Consider the following 24,962-nt stretch of genomic DNA (forward strand, 5'->3'; position numbering starts at 1 on the left):
TAAAATAATAATTAAACAAACACTTACCTCCTCCGTCGCACTGCGCCGCTCCTCTCCCTTTGCTGCAGGTAGGCACAGGCTCCCAACCTGCCCTGCGGCCAATCCTGACACTGCTTAGAGCAGCATCAGGAGTGGCTGGAAGTGCCCAGCCAGGGTGCTCCCAGGTAGACTGGGAGCCTGTGCAGGCCAAATACACATGCTCTCTGAGGGGGAGTTCTGAGCACTCACTCGTCATCAAACCCGTGGCCCGCCTCTTTATAAGGAAATTATGATAAACACTGTTTATTATTGTGTCCTTGTGAAGGTTTGCAGCTGCCGCTGCTGGCGTGCAGCAACGCTCCTCCTCCCTAATGGCGGAGCCGCCCGTGATTATTTCTAGAGTTTCTTGCGCATCCAGCATTACAAATGGGTACGAGTTTGGATAAAATAAATGACACACAGACAAAATCAAATGGCAAAGAATAGATATGTCTATCCTATATTGTAGACGAGTAAGTGAAAAAGAGCTGAACGTCCCTTATGGTACTGAAATAACTTAACTGAAATGGTGAAGGCAAACTGGACAGAACATGTATGCATGCTGTTAGTCTGAGCTAATGGGACAGGAAGCTTATTTTGAAATGTAGAGACCCTGTGAGCCGCTCCTGCCTGCTAGCACTGAGTACAGAGATGAAAGGCTCCGTAAATGTGCCTAGTGAGAGGTGGGATGTCAGCTTCATTTTATTTTGATAAGATCTCACTGTGCAAAATACATGCACATTTAAACATTTAATTGAGGATAGAAAAAAATCTGTTTACTTGCTACAGTACGTTTGTGACACTAGGGGTCATTACAACCCTGACGGTCGGTGTTAAACCGGCAGTAAGACTGCCAACAGGCTGGCGGTCTTACTTTGTGGAATTATGACCATGGCGGTTAGCGCCATGGTCATCCGCCGGTTCTCCGTTCCGCCCGCTGGGCTGGAGACCTGGGTCTCCAGCCCGGCAGCCGTCACTAGATCGCCGGCGGTATTTGGACCCGGCTTACCGCCGTGGATTTCCAGCGGTTTGAACCGGCATGAAATCCATGGCGGTAAGCACTATCAGTGCCAGGGAATTCCTTCCCTGGCACTGATAGGGGTCTCCCCCACCGCCACCCCGACTCCCTCCCCTACAGCCCCCACCACCCGTGCCACCCCCCAAAGGTGGCAGGGCCCCCCTCCCCACCCCGACCCCCAACATCACATCACCCATACCCACACGACACGCATGCACGCACCACTTACACGCACAGACGCCGACATACATGCCTACATCCACACACACAGTCAGACACGCACACCCACATTCAAACATACACGCACACATCCATACAGACATACCCACAGACATACACGCACTCATTCCCATACACACAACACCCCCGCAAGCATACACGCACTCACACACCCCCTCTACATACACACACGCACACTCCCATGCACCCACACAACACACAACACCCACCCACACCCCTCCCCTCACGAACGATCGACTTACCTGGTCCGACGATCCTCCGGGAGGGGACGGGAGCCATGGGGGCAGCTCCGCCGACACCACACCGCCAACAGAACACCGCCACAGCGAATCACAGGATGTGATTCGCTGGGCGGTGTTCTGTTGGCGTGGCGGTGGAGGTGGAGCAACCTCCACTTGCCCGCCTCCCACCAGTATGGCTGTTGGCGGCTCTCCATCCGTAAAAGGACAGAGAGCTGCCAACGGTCATAATAGGCCGAGCGGCAAACCGCCACCACTGGCGGTCTTCCACACGGCGGTCCCTCGGCGGTCTTCAAAAAAGACCGCTGACTTCAAAATGACCCCCATTATGTGTGTTTATTTCTAAAAAAATGACATATCAAACCGCTTTAATGAAGAAATATAAAGAGAAATCATGGTGTATATTTATGAGCCCCTAGCGCCAGCGCCACCTTGTGCCATATTTGCTTCATTTATTTTGATGCAAATGTGGTGTTAAAGTGGCATTTCCAACTCACCATGGGCCATATTTATACTTTTGTGTCAGCGCAGTTTTGCGTCAAAAATATTACCGCCAGCTAACACCATTTGCGCCGTGCGGGCGTCAAATTTATACTTTGACGCACGGCGGCGCAAACCACAGGTGTGAGTCTTTTTTTTTTTACTCAAATCAATGCGTCTCGTCGTAAAGGAAAACAACGGTAACGTGGCGAGAAAGACTGTGAGCTGGTTTACGACATCGCAAACCGGATACGCGCTGTTTTTTTACACAATTGCGTCAAAAAGCTCTGCAAACACTGCAAAATGTGCATAGGAGAGCCAAAATGGATCCCAGATGCTTGCACAGACCCCAGGAAGATGACAACAGACAGGAACCACCAGCCAGGAGGACCCACAGAAGACCCAGGACAGGGAGAAGAAGAAAAGAAAGTGTTGCTTCAGTGCAGAGGAGCAGGAAATTCTGGTTAAAGAGGTGACGGAACACCAGCACCAACTGTTTGTCACCTCAGAGTTGCCAATCAGTAGGAGAGAGGCAATATGGCAACAAATTGTTGAAAAGATAAACAGTGTGGCAGAAGTACGGAGAACAGTCATCGAGTGCAAGAAACGCTGGCATGACTGCAAGCGCAGGACCAAGGAAAAGATGGCCAGGAACAGGAAGGCAGCACTGCAGGCTGGAGGTGGGAGTCCAGCACTGCAGGAGGCCCTGGACCACGTGGAGGAGATAGTCGCAGCCGTCATCCCTGAGGAGATCGTCACAGGGATTCAAGGACAGGCCAGCGCAGACTACCAGGAGACAACACACATGCAGGGTAAGTCGCATGGGGAATTAAATTGCGCAAATGTTAACTGTAAGCAGGGGGTGTACGTACCTACTTCACAATGCATGTAAGTCATGATATTCAGGGAGTGGAATGGGTAAAGGGGCACGGCACGGGGCATGGCCCGTTCAGAGGAAACCTGGGGCACACTACTACACAACACCAACAACCTTTGCATGGGGGTATGCTGCCATGCCAAGGATGTTGCAAAGATAAAGCCAGGCCAGGAGGGCAGGATACAACGTACAACTGGCAGCCCGTCACACGTGAGCCAGTATTCTCCCTACAGTAACTAGGGCCCAATTAACAACCTCTGGCCATACCTGCAAGTGGAATGTAACATTGACAACAGTTGCCACTAACACCTCTGCTGTGTGTGCAGGTCAAGTAGCTAATGGCAGTAACGTCCCTATGGATCAAACACACCCAAATTAGAGGGTTCAGGATGACAACGTTATCAATTCCCTGAAATCTATACAAATGTTCCAAACCAGTCAAATGTGATTGTCCAAAGTTGCTACAAACATCAGCCATTGTCATTAACATTAGGAGGTACACAGCACTAATGACATAACCATGCTGCATATGTCAGTGTCCACCCTATGCCTGGGTCACAATAGCTCCAATGCCACCATGCAACATCCCAAATGTCATACTGCTCAGACAACAGCATTGAGGGGGAGGACACATGTAACTGGTTACAGAAATACACCTGCACAGTCAGAGGATGAAATGGAACACTGTTAGGACTATCAGTGTAATCCAATGTACCACACATTCCCCAACATCAGCAGTACACATTACCAATGCTGACATCCATATTGTGCCATAACAAAGCTATACATAGTATATGCTAGATCTCAACTACATATAGGTGGATGTAAAAGATCAGAGACTGAGGCAGGTCCAGATTGTTAAGTGTGGTGCTAGTGCCATCAGAGCACCCACAGTCAGTGAAAGGCCTCACCATGAGAATGGAAGTAGACGGAGGGATGAGTAGGACAAGAATGTGGCAATTCACACTTTGGCCTGAACCAACACCTAGAGGATGTGATGCTGACAAGTCCACAAACTGACCACAATACATGTGACATGCAGGTGGGGCATAGGCCTGGGAGAATGCTTATATTATAGACATGAACAATGAACAGGAACCAAGATCACAATGTGAAAATAAACAGAAGGCAGGCATGTCACATTACAAAACCCACAATACAGACACACTAATTGTACTATATCTCATTGCAGAGGACGATGGCTCTCCTGCGGATATGCCTGTCCAGGACTACCCTGATGACATGGATGACGAGCTGACAAACACCAGCCAGCAGACCCTCCAAGATGTCCTTGGAACCCTCCAGACCCCACCTTCAGTCACAAGGAGGAGCACAGAACTAGCAGCCATCACAGAGGACCCTCCCACCACCCCAATTGTACGACCTGCCAGCTCCTGGCACCAGCTTTGAGAGAACTGTAGTTGGAGTACAGCGGGAGCTGGCCAAGGAGGTGCAGGTGGGGATGCAAACTATGGCAGCCAGGCTAGAGGGGTGCGTTTGTGCATGATGTCAACTGAAGAACAGGCAGCAGCTATGCAAGGGCGAACAACAATCTTGCAGGAACTTGAAAAAAGGTTGAAGGAAATCAGCACAGCTGTGATAGAGTTGACCCAACACCTACAACAACAATCCTGTCAACGCGTGCACAAATTCAATATTGAACCCCTCAGGGCCGACCTGGCTGCCTACCTCTGTGATGTGGCTGCTATTCTTAAGAACCAGCAGCTCCTCCTTGCTGTCGTACTGCCCTTAAGAGCCCCACAGTTAGCAGCTACCGGGATGTCTGACTCCACGTCTTCATACACTGAGGTGTGTGTTGCCCCTTCACAACCACCACCAAGGGCAGAGGAGACAACACACACATCAGAAGATGAAAACGTGGAACAGATCACCTTCACCCGTAAGAGTACCCGGTAGCACTAGGCCATGCCACATGGCCACCTATTACCAAGGTCCTGTGATTTGTAACATGCCAGTCTTGCAACAACTGTTCTTCAACCCACTGTTTATCTTGTCACCCTGCCCTGTGATTGTCTCTCACTATCTCATTGGCGAATCCTGTCCTCTGCACTATCTGACACTGCACCCCAGCATGTCCAATGACATGTCCTTTTGCACTTTTGTAGGATCACAATGGAAGATGTCACACTAATGGACTCACAATCATGGACAATGTACATATAGCACTACAGCACTTACACAACAACTTTGTCTCTGTGTAATGTGACACATCAACCGTGATGGCCATCAGTGATGTTTACCTCAGGTCAATGATCACTAATTGTCAATACACCTGACCTGAATGAATCTTGGCTGATAACTATGCACAGTGGCCTAGGTTGTACCATCATCTGCCCTCCCTGAGGGTTATTTCTTAGGAAAATCTAAACTATATACCAAAATGCTGTGTTGTACAGAATAACACTTCCTCAAGGGATGCCTAAGCCAGAAAATAGTGCCTTCAATTTTTAATGAAAGTCAAAACATAAGTATGTGACATCTGCCCCAATTTCTAGCTAACACACACCAAACAACATGAATGGATGTGTATGAGTTTCCATACAAATAAGTCAGCGGGCTGAACATTGTAACAAATTATAGGTGTGAGTTATGTATACCATACTACATGAGAGCATACTACCACTCACCTTATAAGGATTTGCTTGGACATCAGACTGCAGGCAGACTTAACACAGTGTACCCAATACCAAATCTGTTAGCAAAGTATGTGACATTGAAAACATACATCACAAAATAACCACACTTTGGGATCCATAGTAACCGTGAGTGGTGGGTGAAATGGATGGCCGAATCTTAGCTAAGTAACTTTGGTGTAACTGCCAATGTAACAGCTTAGTTGGGATATGGTTGCAGCATAGGACACAAAAGCTAATACAAAATAGACACTGTTCACTCATTCCAAGGCCCTAATCTATAAGCATTTGACACATACTGTAAAGGGTTACCTAGATATCTATTAAACAGTAAAAACAGAAGCTAATACCAGGGGAAGCACCTTACCTAACCTAAACTACTCTAACTACACCTTACCCACAAATGTCCCTAACTAACCTAAGCTAAACTTACTTATCACATTTAATGAAACAATCTAAACATCAACACCCTAACCCCCTTATAAGATGGGACACATGGAGGACGACATATACTAACCTAAACACATAGGGGGTCATTCTGACCCCGGCGGTCTTAGAGCGCCGGGGCCAGGGTCGGCGGGAGCACCGCCGACAGGCCGGCGGTGCCCCGCAGGGCATTCTGACCGCGGCGGTAAAGCCGCGGTCAGACCGGCAACACTGGCGGTCTCCCGCCAGTGTACCGCCGCCCTTTTGAATCCTCCAAGGCGGCGCAGCTAGCTGCGCCGCCGAGGGGATTCCAACCCCCCCTACCGCCATCCAGTTCCCGGCGGTCCGCCCGCCGGGAACCGGATGGCAGTAGGGGGGGTCGCGGGGCCCCTGGGGGCCCCTGCAGTGCCCATGCCACTGGCATGGGCACTGCAGGGGCCCCCGTAAGAGGGCCCCTACGAGTATTTCACTGTCTGCTTGGCAGACAGTGAAATACGCGACAGGTGCAACAGCACCCGTCGCACCTTCCCACTCCGCCAGCTCGATTACGAGCCGGCATCCTCGTGGGAAGGGAGTTTTTCCCTGGGCTGGCGGGCGGTCTTTTGGCGACCGCCCGCCAGCCCAGGGAAAAACTTAGAATACCCTCCGCGGTCTTTCGACCGCGGAGCGGTATTTCGGAGGGGGGAACTCTGGCGGGCGGCCTCCGCCACCCGTCAGGGTCAGAATGACCCCCATACTATCTTATACTAAACAAATATATATATATATATTTTTAATTTTTTTATTTTTATAAATGTTTTTTTTAAACACCAAAACCCCAACATCCTCCCGCAGCCACCCACCCACACACATAATAAAAAACAGTAGTAAAAAGTATGATAGCCCCAACCACTACTACTAACTAAACTAACAGCCTGTACTAACCTAACACTAAGCCCCCTAAACCCACTAATTTAAATAACCAGGAAAGAGGAGGGAGGGGAGGGAATCATGGCTGAGTAGAAGCCTACAAGTTGGCCCTCCGCAGGGTCTTTTTGATGGCACGCACCCTTTGATTCACTTGTGCCACCTCATGCTGCAGTCTGGTCATTTTACGTAACACACGGTCCAAGTTCTGTTGCATGTGGTTAAAAGCTGCAGGGACTATGACTGCAGCAGGGGTGGTCTGGGTGCCAGTGGAGGAAGTATGGGCCCTTGTCGGTGCCATGTCCGTAGGCTGAGGTGCACGTGGTGCTGTGACAGGTCATGGAGCTGTCAATGTTGATGGTCCAGCAAAGGTCCCTGCTACTGTTGGTGCCACCTGGGTGGTAGTGGTGGTGCTGGTGGTGGTGGTGGTGGCTGTGGTGGACACAAAAGGGCCTCCTTGGGCAAATGCCCTCCACACTCCGGAGGCTCTTTCATGGCGATAACGCCTTGCCATGTTGCGGAACCCAGACTCCCCATCCAGAATGTGGCGGTAACGCATTGCCCTGCGCTGAAACTCTCAAATCTGGATGGGAGTCATATTGGCAGCTGTTAAGACGAAGAGAAAACCAAACATTAGGTACTTCATTGTCTGAAATGGCTCAAGAAGTAAATCAGACAATACATCTAATGTACCTGAAACAGCCCATATCATCATACAGATCACTAATTGTCCCTGAGGAAGTACATGCCATGCCAGCCTACACATGTCCTATCATCAAACAGCACATCAAAACCCTAAAAGATGGGTAACAACTGTAATGACTTTGGCATCATTGTTCAGCCACTTGTCAGGTAACAATCATGCTGCAAATCCTCCACCACTGACAGGCCAACAAATTACTATGTTCTTGATGGCAATCTAGGGCCACAAGATCTGCGAGTTGTAAATAGAATTGCCAGTATAGAATGCAGGTGCTAATCATGAGTGGGTATCCTAGGTTTGGACAAGTGATTTACAGATTTACATGTCTGTGTACCAAATTTGGATCATCAGTCCTAAGTACACTATTCACAACCCTACGCCTGTGCCGGAGGGGGGGGAGAGGGGTGGACAAGCAACTAATAATTTCTAACAACAAAGACACCCAGGAAGCTTTGGAAAGCTGTACATGGGTTTAGCCAGCACACCACAGGTAAAGAGGAACTCCAAACAGGATACACCCAAACCTTGGGCAATCCAATCAACACTTATCTTTGGAAATGCAGACCATTGTCAACATAATTTCCTACCAGTAACCCAGTACTTACAACAAACAGATAGATGCAAGAACACCTCTGGCCATGAGCTGCATGCACACCTAGGCCATTGTACTCAAGTGCTTCATACTCGTAGCACAACATGTGGAGCTACATGCTGCTAGGAAGTTAAACATACAGTCAAACATGTTCATTAGTGAATAGGGAAGCTGATGTCTGTGGGTAAGACTTTGGCATCCCTATTCTGGGAGAATCGGGGTCTGACTGGCTGACTGAATCACTAATATGGTCCACTGCTACATTTTCTGATTTTAAGTTTTATCAACATAACTCATCCCTATTCATATTGCCGTGCCTACAGGACTGACCTAGAATCCCAAATTATGAAAATACGATAAGGATTGGCCAACTCAAAGATGGGGAAAAAATGATACTCCTCTCAAGGAGCAAAACAGATCATTGACCAGCGCATCAGACCTTGCTATGTGTCCAACACACAGGAGTCAATCACAAATCATCAGCAAACACAACACAGAACAGAAATATCAAAATTTACTGGAGATGTCTGGGTCCGCAAATCAAGCCACCTCTCCGATAGTGTAGGGTGCAGGTCCACCTGTAAGGCATGGAAGGGAGAAATGTGCTCAATATCTGTGCACTGTACAACACTTCAAAATACAAAAACTATGTGTAAAATTAACTCAGAAAGTAAAGCCTCTCAGACATGATGATGCTGCATCCTACATACCACTGCAAACATGTACAGACACAGGGACTCCAGTGAGTGATACACTCATATCTGCACACATGCATTGGCCCTAACTATCATGTGGTGGCAAACATGCTCCTTTATTAGTGAGCAGACACATTCATGGAGTGTATTCCTCTCATCATGTGTATCCATGAGAGACATGCAAAGCCATTTTCCATGAGGACTTCAATACCAGTCACCCAGACATTGTGACTAAGACCAATTTTAGACACACAGGTACAATGTACAGAGGGCCAGGGACAGTTGTGAGCCCTCAGTTTGTATCATTTTCTTCATTTGATGTGCCACAGCCATGGTAAGTTGCACCAACCATAGAGATATGAACCCGTGTGCATAGCTTTTGCCAGCCATCCCTAATTTAAATGTGGCAATACAAACTCATAATATCAGTCTAAGATGTTACCTCAGGTAAGCTATAACTCGTTACGTATGTGTCAGAATCCAGTTCAGACATGTATCCGAAAACAATTGAGGGACACATTATTTCTTGAAAAATTCTGGATATGTTTCCTGATACACTCACAGACCACACATGAAACATATGTTTGAGCCACATTGCCATCATCAATTGACGTTAAGGCAGCACTCATTTTCAGGCTCCTGTTGTCTTTTGAAAGTTAGTCTAGCTGTTGCGTCAACAAATGACGGTAATGTGTAGGAAATATTGTACACCTCACAGGCAACTATGGCCCATATTTATACAAAATTTGCACCGCATCTGTGTTGCTGTTTGACACAAAGGCGGCGCAAACTTACAAAATACAATTGTATTTTGTAAGTTTGCGCCGCTCTTGCTTCAAAACAGGTCGCAATTGCGGTGCTAACAAAGTAGAAATATGGCCCTGTATGTTTCACTAGTATTCCACATGTTCAAAAACATTCCCGGCAGCATATGAACAAATCAGCTACTGCCACTACAGGGCATTTAAACATGCACATTACTGTGATTTGTACTCACCAACAGGGCCACCAATCACAATCCCCAGGTGGTCCAGCAGGTCTTGCTCCCTGGCAACAAGGTCAGCCCAACGGTGCTTCAGGTGGTGGTCATTACGCGGTGTGTTGTATATTCTCTGCAGATGGTACAACACCTTTGCCCACCGGAGCCTCCTTGACTCTGTGTGATAGCCTTGGATCACACGACCACCTGCCTCCATCATTAAGGGTAGGAAGTGGCACAACAGCCAAATAAACCCACCCAGCTCCTCTTCTTCCATCCTGCCAAGACGAGGCCTACCCAACATTATTGCACCAAAAAAAAGAGGGGATGAAGGGGTACAAAGGAGAATAGAGGGAAAGTAGGACAGGAAAATGCAAAATAACTAAGAACACAGCCCAACTATACCCAAACTACCACTACCCACAACAGACTCCCAACACAACAAAGACAAATGTTGACACCACAAATGACCAAAAAAACACTCAGACAGGATACCACAGACAGTTATGAAACACAAAAAGACAATTTAAAGACCTCACTGGAGACAAAATCACAAAGTGCACAGAGAGACAAGTCTAAACACAGCCACACAGACAGGAAATATCTCAGAGTGCAAAGTGAAAGTACACCCACTGTACCAATTCTGTAAACAGGATATCCTATTACATCACTTCCTGCCTCAAATGCGGTGCGTTTTTCTTGTTATGCATCAAAATATTATGACGCTTACAGTCTGTGCGTCATTTTTTCTAAACGCACATGATTAGAAATAACCCTGCATCCATATTGTTAAATATGTTTCATACTTAACCAATTTCCGGGGGTACAGTGTGGGAATTACTGCTCAGGGCTAATGGATGTTTCATGGCAATGTGCGTCATATTTCAACGCATATGCATCATGTTTTGACACGTGTGTCTTTTTTTGACGCGTATGCGTTAACATTTCTGTCATTAACTGGGTTTGGGATATTTCTAATTTGTAATGGTACATGACAGTTGTGACAATAGAGAGATAGGCTGATTGCACCCACATTGGGCATTACAGTGTATGAGCACATGAGACAGATCATACTACTGCGGACCATGATCCTCTACTTGTTGTACCGGATTTGCACTCTTCACTGACGCAATAGATGGCCAAACGTGTGGGATACAATTATGTATTACCCAATTTGGGCATGTTTTGCATCAAGAGAGGAAAGCAAGGCGACGCAACTCAATGCCTATGGGTCAATGTGTGTGATTTGGCTACTTCTATTGTTCTTGTCCCACTGTGTGACCATAACAAGATGCATTTTTGCAAGTCTGCTTGTATGCATGTGGAGTCAATGTGTCCAACTCTCAGATGCAAGTCAGTGTGGAAATGAGAGAGGACATGTGTTAGTCATACACATAGCAACAACTGCTATGTGCACTTCCTAGGTTTTTTGGAACATAAACACCACCAATGATAAAGCATGCACTGGATAGATAGCAGACGCTTGTTCATAGCAATGTTCCACAACTTAGCCATCACATGTCCTGGAATGTTGGATACTACTTCCTAGGCACTTGTTTGTTTACACACCATGAGTCTGGCATGGGATCATACTATGTGGGTACTGTGTTTGTGACATGGAGTCCCAGTGATAATACACAATTGTAATGGCATGCCACGGTTGGAGTCATATAACTGAGCCATGTCTCTCCTGTAGCAGTGGAGGACCAGCAGACCAAGCAGCACATGTTCACGTATTTCCAGTGGTAAAATGCACAGAGGTGTCTGGTTCATGTGTGTGGGCCAATGTTTAGCCTGTATAATTATTGGGGTCTATGTTGTCACAGTTACGTGCAGGTCTAGTCATGAGTCTGTGGAGCCATTTCCTGTATCTACAAAGTATCCTTCGCAGATCAATAGAAGGAAAACCAATGAGGAATTGAGAACACACATGGGGATGGTCCAGCCCTGTCACTGCAGACGTGTTATGAGACTGTCAACAGGGCAACCTTGGTGTGCTGACAAAGTTAATGTCTCAGGATTCTTATACCGGCAGGTGTCCTCACAACATTTGTACATAGGTTGGCCTCTAAAATCCACACTCCATCTGGGAACATCAGTGCCTCTGTGCTGATTAATCTCACATCTATTCACCTCACAAGCCCCATCAATATGTTGGGAGCAATGTGAATCAGCGTGTGGACTGTCAGGGTCCTAACATGTGTAGACATTTCATGCACATTATCTGACATTGTTTGTTGTGCTGGAGGCACCATACCCAATCCATGCATACAGCCATGGTACACTGTCACTATTTGTCACTCATGCATACATGAAACCCAGACAAGGGATAGGCCATGATTCGGCTATTTGGAGAAAAGTTCCCCCCATGGTACGATAAATAAACTGATTATGCTATACAATGTATTTGAGTATGCATTGTAGACCCACCTGACACAATACCCCAGGAGGAATATGAGGGTTGGGAAAGCAACTGTGATATAAATGTAGGCACAAGGCACCTTCAGGGTAACGCACAGACAGGAGCCAGTCAGGCTAACAGGATGCAGGGTCAATCAGGAACTAAACATTTCACAAGGTAAATACACAGTGGTCAGACTGAGACTGGTCAAAGGTGGAACAAGACTGTGGAAACCAAAAACTGTGTTTGTCCTGTGTGTTGGAACGTAACACATTAACCCAAGGGCTGTGTTACACAGCTGATTTATACAGCAATGCATAACAGTGTTATAGATAAAATGGCTGCTTCTATGCTGTTCCAGGCAGCTGCAAGGACAGTGAATGTTCAAATGGCTGGTCTGCATGGAGGTACTCACAGGTGTGTGCAGCAATCCGTCTCTCACAAGTCCTGTAGGAGAGATTCAAGTTCAAATGGCCAACAGTACCTTTCACATGGGAAGCAATGTACAGGTGATTACAGGTCCTACAGACTACAAGCCAGTGCATTATTTGACCTGACATCCATGCAGACAGAAGTAAAATGACTATGGCATACCATACTAAAGAGGGAAGCAGACTGGATTAACATTGTGAGTCTGGGTGTGTGTAGAGGAGGGATTTTCTGGGGACACATATTCCCATTCCAGGGACCTCTGAAGAAGGGTTGGCTGAGACAGGGAACATGAGTGTAGCTGGACTTAGGACATGGGCTGCCATGTGCAGGGGATGTCATGTGAGCAATGCTAGTCTTACATGGGGCACCTGTGCTATAAATTTGCTGCTTATATGGAAATCTTGTCATGCATAGTCCTTGCAAAGATAGGTGATGTAAGACTTACTGATGTCAAGGGTCTGGTCATACATTCCTGTTACCAATACAATAGCAAATCCACTGCCTCATGTATGAGGCATTTTTTTCCCTTATTGACTGATGGTGTCTTAGTTGTGTGCCATATGCTGCGATGAACCATGTTGCCAACATGTATGCGTGAAATAGGTGTGGTCCTCTGCTATTGCCCTTTAAATGTGAAATGTACAGGATATATGTCATTTACAGTGTGAGTATATGTGGCTGTACATTCATACGCATCAAACTAGTTTTGGAATTTTCTGTGTCCTAATCGGTATTTCTTCAATGCTCCATGAGGCCACACTCTGATTCTGATAGTTAGAGATAATGTTATGCAAAAATGATTATCCAGACCATGATATAGTGATTAGTATAAGTGTTTATTTACATATGGTAAGACAGTGGTGATGGATGAGTAGAGTTAAAAGAAATTTTGGACAATATGTTGTCTCCGATGTAATCCTGCAGCAGTGTTTGTATGGTCCCCTCATGTTGATGGACAGCATCCTCCTCTTCCTCTTCTTCAGGCATTTGTGGGTCGGGTTCATATAGGGGAATGTTCCTTTTTACACATATGTTGTGCAGGATGGCACAGGTCAAAATGATTTTGCACACCATTTCAGGTGAGTATAGGAGGCTGCCTCCAGTGATGTCGAGGCACCTGATTCTTGACCTCAGGATGGCAAAGGTCCTCTCGACTATGGTGCGTGTCCTCCTATGTGCCTCATTATGGGCACGCTCTGCTGCAGTGCTTGGGTTTGCAAATGGGGTCATGATCCATGGCTGGATCCCATACCCCTGATCAGCTGAAAGAGAAAATGAGTGAGAACATGTTGATGTACCTTGCACCATAAATATCACTTTGCATGGCAGTTGTTCTCTTGTGTTCTCTGAGACTCATCAGTGTTTGTGTTATTGTGTGGAATCCTAGGCTTCTAGGATGTACCATCAGCATTGGGTTGTTTCCTTATTTTAACGGGTTTTTGGCTGTTGACCGGTTGTCAGCAGTATTTTTGTAGAGTTGCAGTACAGTGTGTACTCCCTTGCATTGTGTCATGTGAAATAGGTGTGCCTGTGTCTTAACTGGGGGTGACATGATACTTCCATACACAGAATCAATTTGACAGTGGTGGTAACATGGTTGCATCTATATACCTTGGAAATCCCATCCAATTTCACATATGCAATAGAATTATTTAACCATCAGTGAGACCCTTATATTTTGCAAGATGACAATGTGCAACAAATGTCCGTAGGTTGTGAGCACTGACGTGTTAACAATTGACTATGCACTAATTTCACATGTGTGACAAGTTCACTGCAGACCTATTTCTGTGCCCTTGCCAAGTCGACTCAGGTTGTAACGTGTACCTATACTACTGAACATGTTCTAGCTCAGATGGCTAACTTGGTTGTGAGGTTGTCATTTAGAGTTTCAGAAGGTCCGTATGCCAGTACATCTGTTGTGTGTGTGTTAATTTGTTGCAATTCGTATGTGTAGGACTTCACACAGTCCACTTGCTTGTTGGTAGTGGGCAATGTGAAAGCAGGAGTGATGTGAGATATTGGTACAACCTCAATGATTGCATGTGACCTTCATTGGAGTCATCATCTTGCTATGTGTGTCATGGTGTTTGACCTGCAGCAAAAAACATTATACACCCCTTACACAGTACGTATTGGTTTGAAGGGTGTTGGATTGAGTGTTATTGATGTGATATTGAAAAATTAATCTTCCAAATTGTACTGCCAGTTGGGGCCATGTCTTTGTCATTGTGTTGTTTTAAATTGTCCCATTGTGGCTCTGGAGTGGCATCTGTTGTTATTTGGAACTGTCATTTGTCCCTAGGTGTGTCTCCCATTGGGTGAGGATATCAAACATGCCTAGCGGTGTCACAACCTCAGTGTGTTCCTGTCCACGTGTCGATGTTGTGTTGTATGTGTTGTGTGTCCTAGAGGGTTACTGTGCAGTGTGTATATAACTGGGTTTCTGTACTTACCAACAAGTAGTCCATTTCCATATCGTCCATCCTGGAAGTGTTGATTGATGGTGCAGTGACGGAAGATGAAAGAATCATGTACACTCCCAGGATACTTTGCCACGATGTTGGTGATCAAACCCCAGTGATCGACAATGGCCTGCACATTTATGGAGTGTGTGTGCTTCCTGTTGCGGTATAGATGTTCGGTTGCAGCAGGTGGCACAATGCGGACATGTGTGCAGACAATGGCACCAAGGACGTGTGGGAAGCCATTAATTTGGTAAAACCCCAGTTTTGTCTCCTGCTGCTTCGCCTGTGTGTTGGGGAAGCTGATGTGGTGGGGTGTGAGGGAGATGATGGCATCCAGTACCTCGGGTAGGAAGGCGGAGAATGATTTCTGTGAGATCCCAGCAACTAGGGTGCCAGTGGTTTGAAAGAAGCCACTTGCCAACATGTGGAATACAGCTAGCAGCTTGGTTTCTGGTGGAATGGTGCGGGGTGTCTGCAAGCTGGGTGCCAACTGTGGCTAAATGTTGCGTAGCAGCTGCTGAATGGCTTGCCAGTTAAGCCTGTACCTCTGAATGATCTCTTGTTGGCGGAGTCCCAGAAGGGTTGTCCTGGTGCGGAATATTCTCTCCTGCCTTCTGCGTTGCCTTTGGGGTCCCTGCTGGTGTTGTTGAAGCTGCTGTTGTTGGTCTTGTGCTCTGCGTCTGCATGTGTGATGGATGAAAAGCACCTCCATGTCTTCCTTTTGGAGCTCTTCTGTTGCTTCTGTGTGTTTTCATGAAGTACAGGTGTGTTTGCCCCATTTTAACACCTGTTATTTTTTTACGTAAATCGGGCTGTGCGTCATTTTCCGCCTCCGCCTCCCGGCGGTGCATCATTTTTGCGTGGTAGCATAAATAAGGCGCACAGGAGTTTAAGTCATTTTTGGGACGGAAATGCCCACCTTGCATGCCATTAACTCAAGGCGGTTTCCCGCATCCAGAAATGACGCACTTGGCGGAATTTTGGCGTTCGCGGGCTCAGGCTTCAAAGTTTAAATATGGAGTACGGTTTGGGCCAAATGTGCGTCAAAATTCATGACGCACATTCGGCGCAATCAGAGTATAAATATGCCCCCATATTTACAAAGTGGCGCAATGCTTGCATTGCACCACTTTGTAACCCCTTGCGCCACATTATGCCTGCGCCAGGCATAATGTATGCAAGGGGGGGGGGCGTACAGGCACTGGGGGGGCATAATAAAGGTGCAAAGGAATCTATGAGATTCCTTTGCACTATTTGTATTGGCATTTTTTAACGCCAGCTAAGTGCAGATGTTAAAAGAGGCTCCCATTGATTATAATGGGCCTCTGGGTGCTTTACACGATTAGCGTCATCATTTGTGACGCTAGTCCTGCGAAGCGTCGGACTAGCATCACAAATTATGACGGTAGTCACCCTCACTACTGCCATGGTGTGCTTTATTATAAATAAGGCACTACCATGGTGGCGTTAGGCTGAGGCTAAGGGGCGCAAGAAAAGTGGCACTGCACTAGGTTCAGCGCCACTTTTCATAAATATGCCCCGAAATGTTTAGAGTGCATTGTGTCGGGAAATTCAGTGCGCTTATTGTAGAATACATACAAGAGTAATTTTAAATGTGATGAAGCAGAAAAATTATTTCTGACAAAATTGTCATAGTGATTGTTGGTCCATTCACTCGATGCTACAATTTAGTAGCATAACACAATAATGTTAATTCAGGTCAGGTCAAAACAACTTTATTCAGATAGAAACAGACATAAAAACAAGTAACACATACATGAATACAAAATAATAAAAATACATTGAAACTACTTAAAAAAACCTTCTCAATTACAAATTCTATAAATATTAAAAATTAACCACAAATCACATTAGATATTTCAACTGTTGGCCAGCACAAGATATTACTTAATGTGGACACATAGATCTCCTTGAACGGACTGCAGCCTGGAGGAAGAAAATATGTGTCTGCAAATTTCACCATCTGCCAACCCCAATAAAAAGTGGTAGGCAGCTAGGCAAACTTGAAAATTCCTATGCTTCAGGAGAGGTTTAAGAAATCTTTTGGTATATATTACATAAAAACCTAAAAAGAAAAGAAAATGTATCATAGTTTGCTTGTGCATATTATGGCAAGGGCATACTTTAGAGTCAAGGTTTGACTGATATCCAATAGGGAAGCAGAGGGAGTATTTTACAATACCTGCTCCAAACCTGAACAGTAAGGATCGTGGCCAGCTGGCATTATTATTCCACATATAAGTGGTAGAGAGGACCCCTGGATTAAGGTATGAATAGTTTGTGACACTTATCTTTGATCTTTCTGCCGTCAGCCTCTCTTCAATGACATGCTCCAACAATAGCTCTTGCATGCACCTTCTGCCAACAGACACCCCCTGCGTTCTGTCTGAGAAATACTCAACTAAACCAACTGCCTCCTGGGCTTTACTGACATAGGCCAACCAGGGTATAATGAGACTTTTGTCGTATGCCAAACAATATGAAGTTATCTCTTTGGTCAATACTGTTTCTTCTGAGCTCCAGACAGACAACAACAATAGCACCAACCTGCTTCGGACGAAGTCACTCAGATAACCTAGACAAAGTTCATTATGACATATAAAGCTAAGGGTTGTCAGAGGAAGTGATAATATTCCCCCCAAAAAATGGATTTCCTCCCTTTGAAGGTATAATCAGTCACCCAGACTTCAGCTTCCCTCCCCATTTGCCGTAATTGGGGCACACTAGGTGGAATATATTGGCATGAGGGAACTTAGTGGCCTTTCGCCTACAGTCGATGAAAGGCGCAACAGGGAGCCAATAGTTCTTGAAAACGTAATCCTACTTTGTGCAATATGATGGGTCCATGTACCAGATGAACTAAAGGGAACCCCCAAATAAGAAAATGTCCTAGTGCTTGATAATACATTGGTACCCACACTAATGGATAAGGGCTTCTTCCACTGTGGCCCACATGTCATTAGAAACAACATATTAAAATTAGTTTGTAAATCTAATTTTGCCACAAAATCAATAAAAGTGTGCACTAAAAGACGCAGAGCCTTAGGAGTGCGAGCGATTAAAACCGAGTCATCTGCATAGAGCAATACAGGCAATTAAAACTGAGACATCTGCACAGAGCAATACGGGGTGGGGGTAGCCCTTCACCCTAGGCACATCTGGAGTATACTGACTAAGCTGAACTCAATTCATTGATGTATAAAATAAAAAGTAGCAGGGAAAGGCCACACCCATGCCACACCCCCAACCAATACTAAATTCATTTGTGACTTCTCCATTTCTCCCAAATCTGACTCTGGCCTTGGTGCCTGTGTGCAAAGAAACCAACATGTGGATTAGTCCATTTGTAAATTAGTAAGAATTTGCCACAGCTCTCCTCGATTCATATAATCAAATGCCATGGGCAAATCCATGAATGGCAAATATAGTGTGGACTTTTAGGCCACCGTGTTCTTGCCAATAATCACATTTAAACTAAGGCAATGAGCAATCGTCCCAAGACCATTTCTAAAGCCATTCTGGCACTTGTTTATCACATTGTTATCATTGGCTCACTCAGCTATTTTGTTGTATAATACTCTGCCCAAACTTTTTGCTGGAAGGTATATCAGAGAGATAGTTCAATAGCATTTAGGCTAAGCCCTGTTTCCCTTTTTAAAGATCAGAACGATTATTGAGCTCAGCAAAGAATGGAGGACCATCGACTTATTCATGCAGTTATAAACATTAGTCAGCAGCGGGCCCAGAGGTCTGTATTACATTTGATGGCTTCCATCAGAACCCCATAAGGCCTGGTGCTTTCCCACCCACACACTCCTGGATAGCTACTAACAGAAGCATCCCCTAGCCAGAGCTGTGGAGAATCCTCATTATCAGCAGAATATATTTGTGTAAAGTGTGCCACCCAGACCTTCCCCTTTATATGGCAACCAGTAGAAGGCGCTTTATGATAAAAAAGGCTTAAATGAGACACAGGCCTCCAAAATGATTTACAATCCTTTGTGCGGGCCGCATTGGTTAATGATTCCCACTGTTGGAGGATCATTTCTTTCCTTCTCCTACCTAGAACAGTATTGTAGATTTTACGCTGGGCAGTCACTAGGATATGATCATGTGACCTGAAACTTAAAACCCTGCACAAAGCTCGGTCATCCCGAGAACAACCTTGGTCCATCCAACATGGACACCAGAGTCAACTTTAATACGTTTAGAGAGAGAAGATCTCTTTTCACATAAATTGACAATACACTGACAACTTTAGCATTGCCCACACTCATCGTAAGACACTCCAGGACCATCCGCACATGCCTTTTTGATGCTGGAATTCAACACAAGGCCCTGAACTGCCTCACCTCCTTCCTCGCCGAAAGAACCCAAAAAGTTTGCCTCCCTCCCTTTCGGTCTCCAGCCACCAAGATTATCTGCGGGGTCCCCCAAGGATCTTCCCTCAGCCCCACCCTCTTCAACATCTACATTGCCCCTCTTGCCGCCATCCTCCGCCCCCACGGAATCACCATCATCTCTTACGCAGATGACACCCAGCTCATGATCTCCCTCACCAGGAACCCAGCCACCGCCAAGAGAAACCTGCATTCCGGACCCCTCAACATCACCAAATGGATGACAGCAAGTCACCTCAAACTTAACTCAAACAAAACAGAAATCATCATCTTCGACCCGAACAAGACGGCATTGTTCTACACTCATCTCTCTCCATGACCCAGCAAATCAACACCATATCATCCTCCTGCTTCAACACCCTTCCCATGCTATGCAAGACTTTCAAATGGATTCCTTTAGAAACAAGAAGAACGGTCACTCACGCCCTCATCAGCAGCAGACTGGACTACGGCAACGCCCTCTATGCAGGGACCACAGCCAAGCTCCAAAGAAAACTCCAGCAAATTCAAAACGGAGCCCCACGTCTCATCCTCAACCTCCCTCACCACAAACACATATCCACCCACCTCAGATCCCTACACTGGCTGCCCATCAGCAAAAGGATAATTTTCAAAGTCCTCGTCCACGCTCACAAAGCCCTCCACAACTCTGGACCGGCCAACCTCAACGAACGAGTAAACTTCCACATACCAACTCAACAGCTCCTCTCTGCTGACCTCGTCCTCACTACAGTCCCCCGCATCCAACGCACCACCTCCGGCGTCAGATCCTCCTCCCACCTCACCGCCAAGACCTGGAACTCCCTCCCCACCAAACTACGCAAGACCCAGGACCTCCTAACCTTCAGAAAGCACTTCAAGACATGGCTTTTTGAGCAGTGACCAGCAACCCCCTCCCCCCCAGCGCCTTTAGACCTTAACGGGTGAGTAGTGCACTTAAGCAATTATTCGATTGATTGATTGATTGATTGATTTGCAATTTTTCAACAACTAACCCATTGAAAAACGTTGATGGATCATGTACCGTCCAAGATAACCTGAGGGTCTCACTTGATGGGCATAAGTTCACAAGACTCATTACTTCCTGATAATAATATTCATTAAATGTAACAATATGCAAGTCGCAATGTGCATGTTTTGAAATTGTTCCCAGCTGAAATGATTCAAAACGGTAATATACTATTGTTGTAATCAGAACACAGTACTTTTAAACTAAACAATAAACGAAATTGATTAGTTGTAAAGTCAAGAAAGCCAGGAAATTTATGAAGAGCAGTAGGGTACAACTAGAGGAGAACTTTATGAAGTCAATGCATAAAGGAGACAAACTCCATCTACATTGACAAAAAGATAAAATGTAAGGGCAGCGTGGTTATCCTGCTGGAGTAAAGGCTTGAAGTAAAACAAGTGACTCTTATGTAGTTTACAAAGTATGCTGCCAGAACTGCTGCAGCCCACTGTTTTCAAAGAATGGTTTGTACGGCCAATGTTGGCATACAAAGTTGTATAAAAGAGTACAAAACGGCATTTGTCAAAGTTCAGAGAGGTCTACCTGTTACTGAAAGATACAGGTGTCTAGAGATGTTGACAATGATATGACTGCATTTTCTTTATGTCATTAAAGGCACTGGCAGACATGCTAAAAGTTAACAGCACGTTAAAGAGCTTGAATGTTGAGTCAAACTTTATCAGTGGGATGGGCGTTCTGGCGTTGATCGAGGCTCTTCAGTACAACACATCGCTGGAAGAACTGAGAATTGACAACCAGGTAAGATGCAGGCTGATTCGCCATGCAATAATAGAAGCAAAAACTGTATTCATTGTCATCTTCGGATTGATAACCACTACAAACTGGAGAGTGTCCTCTGTAACAATGGGTTTTCGTGTAACTAACTATCTTCTGGTAGTCCTGTTCAACAGAAAACATAAAATATGGGAAAGATTACAATCTGGGGTAGAATGTTGCTTTCAGATTGCGAAAATATATTACAATATTTCTTTTACCATAATAGATCAATGCAAGATGTCACTGATGACATATTCTAAGAGTGACTAAATTAATACACTTATACCGGGCATACTACCAGCTGAGGTTTTACTTGTGTGCAATTGCTTTTGATGCAATGGGTTGCAGAAATATACGTTGTGGTTGATAAACCATAGCCAGGGTACAGTGCAAAGTGTTGACTTATGTTGTGGTTGATGGAGAATGACGCTTAACAACAGCTTTAGTTATAAACTGTAGGGCACCGGACATTTAAACTTTGACTAAACAAATCAAATCATTTATCCTGGTATACATGATCATTTTGTTGACTTTGTAGCCATCTAGGAAAAGGTACAAGTTCAGGTCAATTAATTATCAGATAGAAATGTTGTGACTTTTCTGATTACATATAAGACTGAAAGGAGGCCTTTGGTATTGGTAATGTGAACACAAATAACCACCTTTAACTGATTGAGCACACGAAACTGCTGTCAATATACAAACCTGCAATGAGCTGTACACCTCGTGTCTTCTTACCTAGCTACAAAACACATTGCATAAGAGGAGATAAAGTTAGGCAGAAATCCAGTTTACTTTCCCAAAATATAATTAACGGAGAATCAGTGTATATAATTGTTTTGCACTGATAATCTTTACCTAAATCATTTCAAAGATTTATATTGGACAACATGCATTTCGTGATACCTTTGTTGGCTTCTTCTGGGCCTCACACTTTAATTTACAATATAATGTGTTATTAAAAACAAATAAATGCAATCAAGTATTAGATACGAAAAAGTAAAGTAAGAATGTGTGCTAGTAATTAAAGAACATCCCGTCTGCTAAAGACTGTTCATAGTGACCCAATTTGACTCTTGATACTAGCAGAAAAGTGAAAAAATGGGTTCTATTGATATATGAAATTTCAAGATGGGGTCTGCTGCGTGCTTGTGGCGCCCTAAAACAGTGTTTTATAATGGTGCTTACCAGAGGCATGCGGAGTCCTTGTTCAGGCTTTATTATTTTAAATGGAATCCGCTAAGAATGTCACTAGCTCTGTAGTTGTGAGGAAACGCTGTTGAATGTGTCAATTATTAGATATTATGGTAGCAAAGTAGTTACCTGCAACTGGGGGTAGCTAATTGTTTCCATAGATTTTACGGCCCAGATTTACTAACATGTAGCATCAAGGATGTGCCACGTTTTTGGTACAGCAAACGCAAACTGTTATTTGTGCTTTTCAAAGTCATGCAAGTAAGATGTGCATGTCTTTGCAAGGGTGGAGTATGGGCATTCTCATGCACCCACCCAAGGATTTTGACACAATCCCAGATTTACCAAAGTGAGTAAACCTGGGATTGTGCCTAAAGTACATGAATTTTGCAGTGGTCAGTGTACCACATGAAGTACTGTTGCTACTTCGGGCTTAGCTGCACTTTGTAAAAATGTGAAATAAATAAATAATATCGTGCCACAATGGATGTTCAGGGAAGACCCCTGGAAACTCTTGTGGTCTCCACATATGTAGGACAAAATCTGCTTGCAAAGTCATGAAGAAATTAAAGGCAGAAAATGTACCCATATTTTTCTGGCAAAGCTAATAACATTTCCAACAAAAAGAGAAAAGAAAAGTATGTTTGCAGAGTAGATTTTGCAAAAAAATTGATTTGAGAAGTCTATGGGTCATTTATAGTTTTCATAAAAAAATACAGACTCTGGACCAAGGACCTTGATTATGCCAATAGTGATGGGATCTGTGGTATTACCAATTATGCCATCAATGATGTTGAGTAATGTAATCTCTGATGACATGTTTGAGGTCTTGTGAAGTGCATGGTGGGTGGAATTTATGGGTTTTCCCATGCAAATCCGAAATGTTTTCCTGTTTAATAAGCAATCATCTAACTGCACTTAAATAGCTTAAAATCTGTCTTTATTGCCACCCTTTACACTAATCCGCATCTAATCACTGTCTTGCATATTTCACTTGCTTGATTTATATTTACATGGTTTGCTTTCTTTATAGTTATTGTGATGTAAGCCTTTAAGCACTCCACTACTTCCTCTTTACTTCAAGTTCTTAATTGCCAGAACGAATGTATTTACTACTACACCAATTTGTCACCACATTTAGTGGTCTCGCAGCACTCATATAATTACCCACACTGTCATTTGAACCTTGTTCAATGAAATAGAGTTTGAAACCTTCCTGCTTAATATTTGTTTTCTCCCAGAAATTCTCACCCAGTAGTCTCAATGCCTTTGTGTACAGATCTCTACTTGCGGCATCTTTATTCACTTCACTTTATGGAAACCGAGAACATATATAAACAATCTGTACTGAAACAATGTTAAAAGGTGCCTTGATTTAATTAATCACATTAGTATGTAACCGTTATGTAACCTTTACTCTGCAGTTTTTAGCCCGCATGCTTTTACTCCACAGGTGTAGTTTAGGGGTAAGGGATGGGGGGCCAGATGTACGAAAGGATTTTACCCATTCTGTGTCTATGGGAAAAAGCTTTCGTACATATGGCCCGGGGAGAGGTAAAGGGCATAAGAGTAATTTTAAGGTTAGCGGTTGGGTAAGGGTGATTTTAGAGTTAGGCTTGGGTAGTGGGAAGTAGGTTAAGGCTGCTTTTATGGTCAAGGGGTGAGTAGAGGTAAAGGAGGAAAGGTTTTCCTAGGGTTCAGGAGTATGTAGTAGTAAAAGGAGGTAAGGGGGGGGTTAGAAAAAAAGGAGGTTTGAGGGAGCTACTTCCCCAAAAAAAACAATATAAAACAAGCAGTTTGGGGGCAAAACCCCCACAAAAAAGAAAAGAGAGGGGCAAGAAATTAGTTTATTAGTTGAGAGGGGTGGAAGCTCCACTCAAATAAAAAATACAATCCTTGTCAGGGTGAAGCACAAAAGTAGCTAAGCAAGCCAGTGCTTACCCATCTGGTAGTCTGGCACAAAAGCTGAACGGCTTAACGTAGAGATAATGTGTCAAGTATTTATTCAGGATTTAACAAGTAATAAAGTGAAAACACCACACAAGGAAAATTCCTAACCAATTTATAAAAATAGAATAGAATTTCATACATAGTATTACAACAAAATGACAAAAATCCAAAATATAGAATATATGAAAATAGTGTTAAAAAGCTCAAATCTCCAATTGGGTTATCTGGCTGCACTAGACCTTCAATACAGGGACCAGGTTCGTCCCGCTCAAGAGCTACCTACTCAAGTCTGCGCATTGAGCTGCTATTCATGTTGGCATGTCTCCAAGGAGGTCATGGTCAGCGCAATGAGCAGGTCAGATGTCTCAGTCAGTTACTGTTTTGGTGCAGAGAATACCCGTCGCTGGAGCTTCGCGTTGGTGGTCATCACAGGCAGTCGCTGCTCACGCAATGTGCAAGTCTCACTGGAGCTTCACTTTGGCA

General features: G+C 44.7%; 1 protein-coding gene across 3 annotated transcripts in view; it reads left to right on the forward strand.

The window, feature by feature from the left end:
- TMOD1 (tropomodulin 1) overlaps positions 1 to 24,962 on the forward strand; it is a 476,820-nt gene that overhangs the window by 423,497 nt on the left and 28,361 nt on the right. For all 3 annotated transcript variants that reach the window (XM_069236536.1, XM_069236542.1, XM_069236532.1), the window contains exon 8: positions 21,174 to 21,317. In XM_069236536.1, the coding sequence (XP_069092637.1) occupies positions 21,174 to 21,317 (144 nt within the window). The remainder of the gene's footprint in view (positions 1 to 21,173; positions 21,318 to 24,962) is intronic.

This window comes from Pleurodeles waltl, chromosome 1_2 (genome assembly GCF_031143425.1).
Source record: "Pleurodeles waltl isolate 20211129_DDA chromosome 1_2, aPleWal1.hap1.20221129, whole genome shotgun sequence".
Taxonomy (NCBI): Eukaryota; Metazoa; Chordata; class Amphibia; order Caudata; family Salamandridae; genus Pleurodeles; species Pleurodeles waltl.